Below are 12,650 nucleotides of genomic sequence, written 5' to 3' on the forward strand. Positions count from 1 at the left end.
GCTTATCTCTGTAAGGTTAGTGCATTTTCTGTTTGTATGTGTGATTTTTATAAATGTTTCTTTGTGATCTTTGTGATCTTGTAAATGTTTCTTTTGCAGTGCTTCAGACTCCTTTTGACAGGGTGTGTTTTCTCTCTCTGGCTCATCACTGGTCATTGTTAGTGGCATTTCCCCTTCGCCTGTGCCCAGCGGCTTTACCCGTTGAAGTCCCGTCTCCTCCAGTGACTCCAAGGTCACTCCGGGACTTAGGTTCAAGCAATCGTGACTGCGCCTTGCCTTAGGTTGTCCCAGGGTTTCGAGGTGGGATCTTACCCGTCATGGGCTGTCCAGCCTTCCATGCTCTCCTGTTACGGGGGCCAACTGGGCAAGGGTGTTATCAGGTCTAGGGGACACACTGGTTCTGGAAATTAAAGGAGTGTAAACTGCTTTCTTTATTTCATGTGTATTAACTTTCCAACAATAATTTCACATGTAACAGTTTGTGTACGTGCGTTTTCAATTCATTAATGTAATTGTTAGTTCATGTATTTATTTCTCTCGGTCTGTCTCTTTTCTAAAACCTGTAATTAATATAATTTTATTACTTTATTACTTTTCTTAAAACATGCATTCGCTTCATCTTCTTAGAATTTAACTCGTCTGTCTATTTCTCTGGGAGCTCCCCTGACATCATCAGTCACACACACACCTTCCTGTGACACACACAGCAGCACAGTATTTTCTGTTTCTCTTTCCTGTTTCTACAGATTAATCAAACCCTTGTTTTTTCATATTTACAGTCTACAAACCCTCTTTAGTTTTACTAAGTCTTGGTCTAAAAACAATACACCCTTATTTCATGCACACTTTTAAATATACTAAGTTTTTGCATTTGTCAGTTTTTGTGACATCATTCACACAATACTTTCATAATCATCTCACACACACTGCCTTTTCTCTCAAACTTCTACTTTTTCACTCATTCTACTATAAACCTCCCTAGTGTTATTATGACTTATTTACTATTTGGTACAAATCACACAGAGTCACTCAAATCAAATACTGACAGCATTCACACAGTTAAAATCACTCAAAATACGCTTTCCTAAGAGTATTTTACAGGCATGCTTTTCAAACTCAGAAGGAGCAAATGAAATAAGAACAATTGAAACCTCTAATCATTCTCACAGCACACACATAACTGGAAAAATGAAACACCACAGCCTTTATTTCTGAAGAGAGGTTACTACTGAAAGTAATATGTTAGTCTTAAGTATATACAATGCACTCCATATATATATATATAACTCAAAACTCAGTCAATTACTATACATCCACTACAGCAACTCAAAACTTTATTTATAACCCTCTAATAAACATAAATGGCGTCTTAAACACACGCATTCAACAATGTTTGCAGCAGTACTTGTGAAACCAACTGTGGTTTAAGCAGTTCACAGCTTCTTAATTTGCATTTTATTGCCTTCTAGGACATTCTAGTCTCTAATTCCTCTGTTTTCATGTTACAGCGTCTGTCACCAGCTCACTAGCTGTATTCAGACCTCCCGTTTGACACACACAAACACCACAAACACACACTCCCCTAAAACCCACAAAAACTATCCCTAAAACACACACAAGAACCCTTAAGAAACTTCATTCATTTATTTATTATTATTTTAAACCCTTAAGATGTTGTGCTGTGTTTCCTCTGTGCCCGCTGCAACCTATATTAACATAACGCCAAAATGTAAACAAGTCTGTCAAATCTAACTACTTATATATTATCGGACTAAAATAAACCCACTTACAATCTTCTACAGTCCTCCTCTGCCCAACAAAAGTCAAACGACTTACGCCTATATTTATCACTCAAAGTCAACAACAATACATTAGAACCACCAAATGTAACTGAGTATAGTATCCCAAACTGAAACAAAACCCATCTAAAAATCCTAAAACATCTTACTTGAACACACCAAAAGAGACATCACTTACAGACATATTTATTAATAAAATTATTTCAAAGTCAATTTCAGTTTTCAGACCCCAAATAACGGTCCTAAGTATCAACAGTTTATGTATCCTATCTCAAAACCCAGCAAAAAAGTCATACAGTCATGGCAAGAAATAAAACTTTACTTACAGTATTGTAATAAACAAAACCAGCGTCTTAAATACAGGCATTCAGCAATGTGTAACAGTCTCTATGAACTTCCTAAAACTCTAGGGACTTCGCAGCTACCTCATTTGCATTTTCACACACACACACACAGTCTAAAAATAATACCAGCCTGACTCACAGACTCCTCTCACACACAATTTTACACAGACGTCTTATAATTACAACTGCAGTATTAGGCCTGACATTTCAAAACCTACACAATTTCGACAAATTTAAATTAACGGTCCAACCGATAAACTCCCTGAGTTTTTTGTCATCAATTAACCAGTCTCGGCCCCGGACCGTGGTCACATATCTAATGCCCTAACACAATTTAAAAGCGTCAACCAACTCAACCCCTGCCGAGAAGCTCTATTTTGGGGCATTTCACATCCCAGGCTTCCCCGAAGTTTTAAGTTAAAGTTACACGCCCGAAACCCGGTTTCTACTGACCAAAAAAGTGCAAACCACCGCCCCGGACGGTAAACTGACCTAGTCAGTAGCTATTTTGGGCCGTCCCCTGTTGCCCACGATTGCCAATCGGACTATCCCTTCCCAAGGAAAATCCTGACCGTCGCCAGGAAATTTGGAGCGTCACCTCCGAACAATGCACTTCTCAGAATTCCCAGAATCCCGTACTACAAAAATTTAATTACTTTTGAAGACACCCCATAAAATTACACAAGCAATGTTATTGATGTCCAAGCCCGGCTTTATATTCAATTAAGACTTAACTGTCACAACTCTTCGCCAATAACCTATAACTCTAAATTCACTCTGCAGTCCAACTGCTTTAAATACACTTATTCTCTTTACTCTTTACTTATTTTCAACGTTTCATTATCTTTACTTCAACTTCAATTCTCATGAGATTTTCACCAAAATCAAAACAGACATTTACCAGTAATTTCAGTGAGTAGACTTTTAATTTTGTAATATCCAATTGGCACATTTTGGAAATAATTCAACAGGTAGTGCCTTACCTTTGAATAAGCCGGCTTATGTCCACTCACTTCGACCACTGACTCGTGTCTGCCCGTTCGAGTGCCTCGGACCCTCTCGGTCTCAACCTCCAACTCTCTCTCCTCAATCCCGGCCAATGCACCAAATGTTACGGGTCCGAAATTGAGGACGAGAGTAAAACAATGATGGTCCAAAAGAGGTCGATCAAACAATTGATTTTAATGAATACACGCAGCGTGGGGAGACGTACACTGGAAACCATCAGTTGTAAATCCCCACCCAAAAATACACTTCAGATTGCTTTTATAACATCAGGGTATCATGACGCCCCCTCATGCGTTTACAAGCACATAATTTGCATCTTAAGAACATTGTTTGCCTCTTCTACAGATAATGATCTATTCTAAGAGATAAATGCAGACACAGAAGTTCCCCTTTCTGGCATCCTCTTCCAAATATGGTGATGATCTCAGGCCTTTGAGGTCCCCATGGACTTGTCCTCCTCTTTGCGTCACCTGTTGCTAGGCAAACTCAAATGCAACAAGAAGCTGAATACATTCAGGCCTTTGCTCAGCTACTATTTTACTGTAACAATTTACTCAGCATATAAGATTTTAAGATTATAGATTTAACTCAATGATTTAAAGTGGTTATAACTGCACCTGTAATAAACATGTTAATATGTGATTATGATAACCCCTGTAATACAAATTATAACATAATGCCAGCAACTTCAATAAATGCTTGGATGAAATGATAATTAATGCAATGATAAAGATGATGGTTATGTAAAATAATCCCTGTAATTCCACACTGTACACCCACACACACATACAGTAAATACACATCGGCATTATGAAAATATTGGACAAGAAGACCCTATCAGAGCTCTACCTCCTCCCTGTACCCTACAAAAACCATACCCTTGAACCGCTTTTTAAACTGACTCATGCTTGGACATTGCTTAATTTCTTTACTTAGTCTGTTCCACAGCTTCACTCCACTAACAGAGATACAAAAACTTTTTAGTGTTGTACGGATACAAAGATGTTTTAAATATCATTCTCTTCGCAAATTGCATCCCGGTTCCCTTTTAGAAAACAATTTTAGAATATTGTTAGGAAGTAGGTTGTTTATTGCTTTATACATAATTTGTGTCATGAGAAAATGAACCAGATGTGTGAATTTTAGTATTTTTGATTTTAAGAATAGTGGATTTGTATGATCTCTGTAACCAGTTTTATGGATCATATTTATGGCCTTATTTTGTAATATAAAGATTGATGATAGCGAACATTTGTAAGTATTGCCCCAAACCTCTGCACAGTAATGCAAATACAGTGCAATCAGTGAACAGTAGAGAATGTGGAGTGATTTGTGGTCCACTTCTTGAAATTTTGTTATGTATATGATTTATATGCGACTTCCAGCTTAATTTATCATCTATTATCACACCAAGCGACTTGAGTTCGAGAACTCTTTCAATTTCCACACCATCTATATGAATCTCGACTTGTGTGTTTCTTAGGGAATTCCCAAATAAGACTATTTTAGTTTTACTGAGATTTAGTGATAGTTCATTCCTGTCAAGCTATCTTTAATTTGCACATTTCTGATGTAATTGTATCCAGCAGCTCCTTTAAATTACCCAGAGCAAAAAATATTTGTGTCATCTACAAATAATACTAATTTTAATTTATCAGATGCCATACAAATATAATTTATATAAATAATACATAACTTTGGAACCAGTATAGAGCCTTGTGGAACACCACAAGCAATGTCCAAGCATGATGAGGAATAGACACCGAGCTTCACAAATTGTTTCCTGTCACTTAAATAAGTTTTCATCCAGTGCAGTACAACCCACCTGATCCCGTACTGTTCCAGTTTATTAATTAATATGTCATGATTGATTGTGTCGAATGCTTTGTTGAGATCCAGAAATAGTCCAGCTGGATACTGTTTTTGATCTATAGCATTTGTAATCTCCTCAGTTGATTTGATTAATGCCAGTGAAGTTGATCTTTTTGATCTGAATCCATATTGACTGTCAGAAAGTAATTTATATTTATCTAAGAATTTGTCTAGCCATTTTTTAAACAGGTTTTCTAGGATTTTGGAGAAATGTGGTAGTAAAGAAACAGGCCTGTAATTTTTGAAGTGGTGTCTATCCACAGTTTTATACAGCAGTAGAACTTTAGCTATTTTCATTTTGTTTGGAACTTTTCCAGTCTGAAATGATAAGTTGCAGATGTATGTTAGAGGTCTTATGATTCCTTCTTGACTATCTTATGTCAATATCATTACAATCAGTAGGTGTTTTAAATTTACACGTTTACAATGTCAATTTTTTTTTTTCCTCCACTACTGTGAGGAACATTGAGTTAGGGTTCCTATCAATCAGGCATTCACTACAGTCTGCTGATGGCAGTGACTCAGGAATTTCTTCTGCCAGATTTGGTCCAATATTTACAAAATAATTATTAAAGCTATTGATCACATCAGCAGTGTTTTTCACTATATTGCCGTTGTCAATAAAATATTGAGGATAACTTTGTTGTCCAGAATTATTTTTAATGATGCTGTTTAAAATATCCCACATTTCCTTCATATTATGTTTATTGTTGATCAATGTTTTACTATAATACTCATTTCTACATATGCATAAAATATTGGTCAGTTTATTTTTGTATTTTTTATATTTATTTTCAGCATCTTTTGTTCTTTGTTTTAGGAATTCCCTATAGAGTGCATTTTTCTTTTTACATGCATTTTGTAAACCCTTAGTGATCAATGGTCTATCTGAATATTTGTGCTTTCTGTTGTATTTTTTATTATTGGACAGTTTTTATATTTATATTTATCATACAACTTGCTGAATATTCTTAAAAATGTGCCATATGCAATATCAATATCACTTTCTTTGTAAACATTATCCCAGTTCTGATGTAACAGACCATTCTTAAGTGCATTCACGGTTTCTTCTGTCCTTACACATCTATATCTTAGTTGTTCCTCACGCTGATTTCTCTTGTAATTAGTGTCAAAAAACTGCAAAAACTGGTAGGTGATCACTGATTTCATTAATTAATAATCTGCTCACAATGTTGTTTTCCATATTATTAGTGAAAATATTGTCGATTAAAGTGGCACAATGAGGTGTAATTCTGCTAGGTGGGTTATTTTAGGATGTAAACTCAAACTGTACATAGTGTTTAGAAATTCTGTGGTCATTTTATGCTTTTTCGGATTCAACAAGTCGACGTTAAAATCACCACATTTAAACATGACTTTTTGATTAGTTTCAGAGAATAATTCTCTATACTAGTTTCACTGGAATACTTCTTTCACTGGTTAACTTGTGTGTCAGTTAGAGTGGCTCTTAGGAAGGTTTTTACTGCATATTTCCAGCTTGGCATCATTCTATAACAAAAAGTAGAAGTGCTTAGAAGTTTTTGAGTGCCCAATAAAAGAAAATATATAATCATTGCCTTTGCAGTACAAAGCTGGTCACAACTGGGAAAGGGGATGGACCATATGGTAGTGCAATTCATCATGATCAGTGATTGGTCAAAAGTCTAAAGTGAAAGAAGAGGAAAGAAGAGGCTTGTGATTGGTCAAAAATGTCAGGGCTCGCAAAATCGCTAGCCCGACATCCCGGGGCTAGCGATATCTCCGGTCGGGCGACCAAAATCTATCTCAGCCCCGCTCGTCGGGCTATATGATAGCCCCGGGATGTCAGGCTAACGATTTTGCGAACCCTGAATGTGCAATGCAGGGGACTTCTGTTTTTCATTCACTCTGTTGTATCCATCCATCCATCTTCTTCCGCTTTATCCGGGGCCGGGTCGCGGGGGCAGGAGCCTAAGCAGAGAAGCCCACCCTCCCTCTCCCCAGCCACCTTCTCTAGCTTATCTGGGGGAACACCAAGGCGTTCCCAGGCCAGCGGAGAGATATAATCTCTCCAGCGTGTCCTGGGTCTGCCCCGGGGCCTCCTCCCGGTGGGACATGCCCGGAACACCTCACCCAGGAGGCGCCCAGGAGACATCCTTGTCAGATGCCCGAACCACCTCAGCTGGCTCCTTTCGATGTGGAGGAGCAGCGGCTCTAATCTGAGCCTCTCCCAGATGGCTGAACTTCTCACCCTATCTCTAAGGGAGAGGCCATCCACCCTTCGGAGGAAGCGCATTTCTGCCGCTTGTATCCGTGATCTCGTTCTTTCGGTCACTACCCACAGCTCGTGGCCATAGGTGAGGGTAGGGACGTAGATCGACCGGTAAATTGAGAGCTTCGCTTTTACACTCAGCTCTCTCTTCACCACGACGGACCGGTGCAGCGTCCGCATCACTGCGGCCGCAGCACCAATCCGTCTGTCGACCTCCGGCTCCCTTCGCCCATCACTCGCGAACAAGACCCCGAGATACTTGAACTCCTCCTCTTGGGGCAGGAACTCATCCCCGACCCGGAGTGGGCACTCCACCCTTTTCCGGCTGAGAACCATGGCCTCAGATTTGGAGGTGCTGATCCTCATTCCCGCTGCTTCACACTCGGCTGCGAACCGTTCCAGTGCGAGCTGGAGGCCATCACCTGATGAAGCCAACAGAACCACATCATCCGCGAAAACCAGAGACAAGATTCTGAGGCCACCGAAGTGAAAGCCCTCCACCACTTGGCTGCGCCTGGAAATCCTGTCCATAGAAATTATGAACAGAATCAGTGACAAAGGGCAGCCCTAGCGGAGCCCATCACCCACCGGGAACGAGTCCGACTTATTGCCGGCAATGCGAACCAAGCTCTTACAACGGTTGTATAGGGATCGAATGGCCCGTAGCAATGGGCCAGACACCCCATACTCCCGCAGCACCTCCCACAGGACACCCCGAGGGACACGGTTGAATGCCTTCTCTAAGTCCACAAAACACATGTAGACTGGTTGGGCAAACTCCAATGCGCCCTCAAGTATCCTTGAGAGGACAAAGAGCTGGTCCAGTGTTCCGCGACCAGGACAAAAACCACATTGTTCCTCCTGTATCTGAGGTTCGACTAGCAGACGAACTCTCCTTTCCAGCACCCTGGCATAGACTTTCCCAGGGAGGCTGAGGAGTGTGATCCTCCTGTAGTTGGAACACTCCCTCCGGTCCCCCTTCTTAAAGATGGGGACCACCACCCCGGTCTGCCAGTCCAGGGCTACTGCCCCTGATCTCCACGCAACATTGTAGAGGCGTGTCAACCAGGACAGCCCTACAACGTCCAGAGCCTTCAGGAACTCGGGGCGGACCTCATCCACACCAGGGGCTCTGCCACCAAGGAGTTCTTTAACTGCCTCAGTGACCTCGCCCCCGGGAATTGGCGGGTCATCCCCCTCATCCCCAGACTTTCCTTCCTCCTCGGAAGACGTGTCAGTAGGATTAAGGAGGTCCTCGAAGTATTCCTTCCAATGCCCGACAATTTTCTTAGTCGAAGTCAGCAGCGCTCCGCCAGCACTATACTGTATTTTTTCTTTATCAGGTGATGTTTCCAGCTCCTTTATCCCAACTGATGCCTCAACTGCTGTCTGTGGTCTTCAGCATGATCACAGTGTGTTATTTATTTATTTATTTATTTTTACTGGTTTACAATGACACGACAGTAAGCATTATCAGTGTGCATACAATAAAAGCATTTTTACTCCAACATTGATGAGGATTTTCCTTTGGCTCTTTTGAACCAAAACATGTTGGAAAATCCCCTGAAATTAATAACAATTAAGAATAATAATAATGTATTGATCCCCGTGGGGAAATTCCTCTCTGCATTTAACCCATACGAGTAAAGGAACCGTCATAACACTGCTATTTTTAAAAATAATAAGACTACTTTGACCTTATTTTCAACCCTACTTCATATCGTTTGCGCAAGTCGACTAAAGAGAATGTTCAAGTTGATCTAGCATCAGATGTTTATCACATCTGAAGATGCTTAAAATACTAACAAATAAATGTGACAGCTGGTGTGAGATCTGGTGTGTGAGAAAAAGTAAGAAATCCAAGTGTACATCAGCATATGCCAATCAGAGTTTTGTCATAAAACGGAGTATGGAAAGCTCACACGGTGCCCGCACATTTCATAAACATACGAGATTAAAAGCCTGAAAATTCACAAATCACTTCCAGTGCCTGCACGATCCTCAGAGTGGTGAAAATTTTCATTGTACGGTCAGTGCCAGATTTTTTTGGTGGGGAAAGATTTGCATTTGCACAATAAACTAAAAGGAAAAATCACTTTTTTCTCCTTTTGTCTTTCTTTCTCCTTCTTCTTCTTCTTCTTCTTCTTTTTAATCAGTGTGTTCGTTTTCAGCGACTAACCTCTTCTGAACCCCTGGGCGAAAAGCATTCTGGGATATTTGCCTGGGTTTGGCTACAGTAGCTCGCGAGCTGATTGGTTTTGTGGCACAAACGGTGTACAGAAAGAGTTGAACGCGCAGGGGCATAGTGATGGGATTAGAGCCGGCTCTCTAAAAAGAGCCGGCTCTTTCGGCTCCGAACCGGCTCTTCAGGTTGTTTTGTTGCTTTAATTAATTTATTATTACAATAATATAAAATTATGCACAAAAGGAATTATTAATGTAAAAAAAGTGGTTGTATTTATATATGTTTAGATATAAATATATACAGTGGCCCCTAGAGACACGTACAAACTCCAAAAAGCACGTACAAACTCTAAAACGCATTTCTAGCGTTAACTGAACTTCCAAAACAGAGCTACCTAGATCACTTAAATTACATAATTGAAAGCATATGTATATTGTTTGTGTATTTATACACAAGCACTCATATATATTCAAATAATTAAAAAAAAAAGAGTTCATTTACCTCTTACTACCACACACTGGTCGTTGGTACTTGCTGGCTTGTGTAGCCTCTAGGTAACAAAAGCTCAACACTGCGCCTAGCATTCTGGAGCACTTCTGTTGTCTTTTGTACATGTTTTGGAGTTTTACGTGCTTCTGAGGTTACGTCCACACGCACACGGGTATTTTTGAAAACAGAGATTTTCCGTTTCGTTTTTAAAAATAATCCCGTCCACATGTAAATGCAGAAATGAAGGAAGACGCTGCTAGGAGCATGCCAAAGCAACAGGTGCCGATATATTCCTAAACGTGTAGAAATGTTGGCCAACCAGAAGTCTAGAAGCCTCGGTGGGAAATAGTAAACAAAGATGGGGCATAGAAGGAGAACCGAGTCGTATGTGTGGAGGGACAGTAACTGTGTATATGTAAGCATTTAAACACTGCAGAGAGTACAATTAACAGTAACAGTATTGTAGAAATTCGTTTTCTCCGTTTTCCTCATCCACACGTAAATGCAAAAACGGAGTTTTAGAAAATATCCACCCTGACAGGCATTTTTTAGAAATCTCCGTTTTCAAAAATACCCGGGTACGTGTGGATGTAGGCTGAGTTTTTATGTGTTTTGGAGTTTTTATGTGCTTCTGAGTTTTTACGTGTTTTGCAGTATGTACGTGCTGCTTTGTCTCTAGGGGCCACCGTAAATATACTTTTATTTAGTCACTCCACATAAAATGTAATAAATAAATCATATAATACAAAAACCAACTAGTCACTGTTCAACTTTTAACTATTTAAATTTTCAGCTTTTCCTTTTAAATTGAAAATGAAACAACACAAAACACTGCAAACCACAACACAATTAAATATAAATTAAATTATGAAAAAGAAGATGCATATTCTCTGTCATATGGGCCTGCATGAATAAACTTTCTGAATCCTTTATCATCTGCAACTGAAAATAGTTGTGGATGATTACTATACCTTTTTAATGTTACGTTGTTGTCCCTGGCTCTGTTTCTGTCTCTCCCTCCCGCTCTGTTCCTGTGCTACTGCGACTGTAACTACCGCCCCTCCCCCCTCTGCCCAGCGCAAAGCACAAGGCTCGCGTGCGGAGTGAAGCAGAAAAAAAAGTGCGAGAGAGAGGGTGAGAGAAAGAAAAAAAAAACCCACGGCTCGCGATAAGGAGTCGGCTCGCGTCGTTCACTTCAAAGAACCGGCTCTAAGAGCCATTTCGTTCGCGAACGACCCATCACTATAGGGGCAGAAATGTTGAGAGCGCGAGCGACACACTGCGAGCAGGTCCGCAGAGATCTGAGCAAGAGCAAATGCTAAAGCTGAGCGAGAGGGACTGCTATTGTGTGTGTGTACATGGATAACAGCAAACACTGAAATACATTTTTTTGCACGCAGCAATGAATTTTGTTCGCTAAAATTGAGCTTTTCGTCGCTCAAAATAAATTTCTCCTCAAATGCAACACTTGTACTGGCAAATTCTTTTTAGGTGCGCTCAAAATCTTTTAACGTGCGCTCAGAATAGTGGCACAAAAATAATGCCATATTAAACAAGCTGCTCCTGAAAAGCAAGTCTCCCACACATCTGTTTGACCAACGCCAGTTAATCCGCGACGCCAGTTAATCTGGAACACTGAGATTTCTCTGTGATTTGAAGTAAACACTGGACACGCAGACAGAGAAGAAAGCGAAAGCCTGCTTACCATTAAGACCCAACTACGTACACCTCACATACCTTTATTTTCCGCCAGACCGCAGAAGCTCAGGCACAGCAGAGAGATGAGACTGATCCACTTGAGAAAACGGGCTGCCATCGTGTTATTTTTAAGCTCCCGGTGAGGTGTCATTCCATGCCAAAAAGCCGAGATATTCCGCTTTCCCAAAACTTAAAAACGTCGCCTTTCCCCTCTCTCTCTCCTCGTTGAGTAAAAAAGACTTTTCCTTCTGTGGGCAACTCAAACTTTGACAGCTCCTTCACCTGCTCGCAGATATCTTCAGCAGTCCCAGCTCAGGCGGCGAGTGAGGACAAACTACTGGCTTGATCTGACATCACCAGGAGGGAGGACAGATGCGCCTCTCGCGCTGCTCAGGTACACGCCGGATGTACAAACAACTGCACAAACCAAACAGGAAAAAATGGGGGAAAAAAGGGAAAACAAAAGGCAGCATTTTGAGAAAATGGACTGCACTGTATAAAAGTGGCCATAATATGAGCCACAGCGTGTATTAACACAGGTACAGGTACAAATAAAAACGCTGAATAAACTTCCTTGAGCAAACAAAGGCAACAACAGTAGCTCAGTAGCTGAACAGAACAGAAACACCGGCTTTTATGGTCTGTTTCCTTAGTTTGGTGAGGCAAAAGACAAGCAAAAGAGGAAGATGTCCCTCATAAAGTCACTGACAACCTGCAAGAGCCTCGCCGATACTCAATGAATGAAATATTAGCTGTTTTCTTTCATCAGCACATTATTATTGCTATTTTTGAATTGGTAAATAAACAAAAGACGAAAATAAAAGAGCAAGAAAAAGAAAAAAATCCTTGCTAATTTTGTGCCAAAATTTATCATCTGTATTGTGGTAAATGAGTTCACTTGTGGGCCATATTTAGCCAAAGCATAGAACCTGCAATCAGTTTTTAGAAAAGTGACTTTTGGATATCCTTTATTTATTTAACTACAAAAAAGTGTAATTGACATT

The 12,650-nt window shown here is 40.3% G+C and overlaps 1 protein-coding gene across 1 annotated transcript in view; it reads right to left on the bottom strand.

The window, feature by feature from the left end:
- The window catches only part of LOC120434466 (epidermal growth factor receptor-like), a 71,770-nt gene extending 59,749 nt beyond the window's left edge, over window positions 1–12,021 (bottom strand). The window contains exon 1 of the mRNA XM_039602607.1: window positions 11,686–12,021. Within this exon, the coding sequence (XP_039458541.1) occupies window positions 11,686–11,797 (112 nt within the window). The 5' untranslated portion in view covers window positions 11,798–12,021. The remainder of the gene's footprint in view (window positions 1–11,685) is intronic.
- Window positions 12,022–12,650: the final 629 nt, after the last annotated feature.

The sequence above is a fragment of the Oreochromis aureus genome, linkage group 18 (genome assembly GCF_013358895.1).
Source record: "Oreochromis aureus strain Israel breed Guangdong linkage group 18, ZZ_aureus, whole genome shotgun sequence".
In the NCBI taxonomy this organism is placed as follows: Eukaryota; Metazoa; Chordata; class Actinopteri; order Cichliformes; family Cichlidae; genus Oreochromis; species Oreochromis aureus.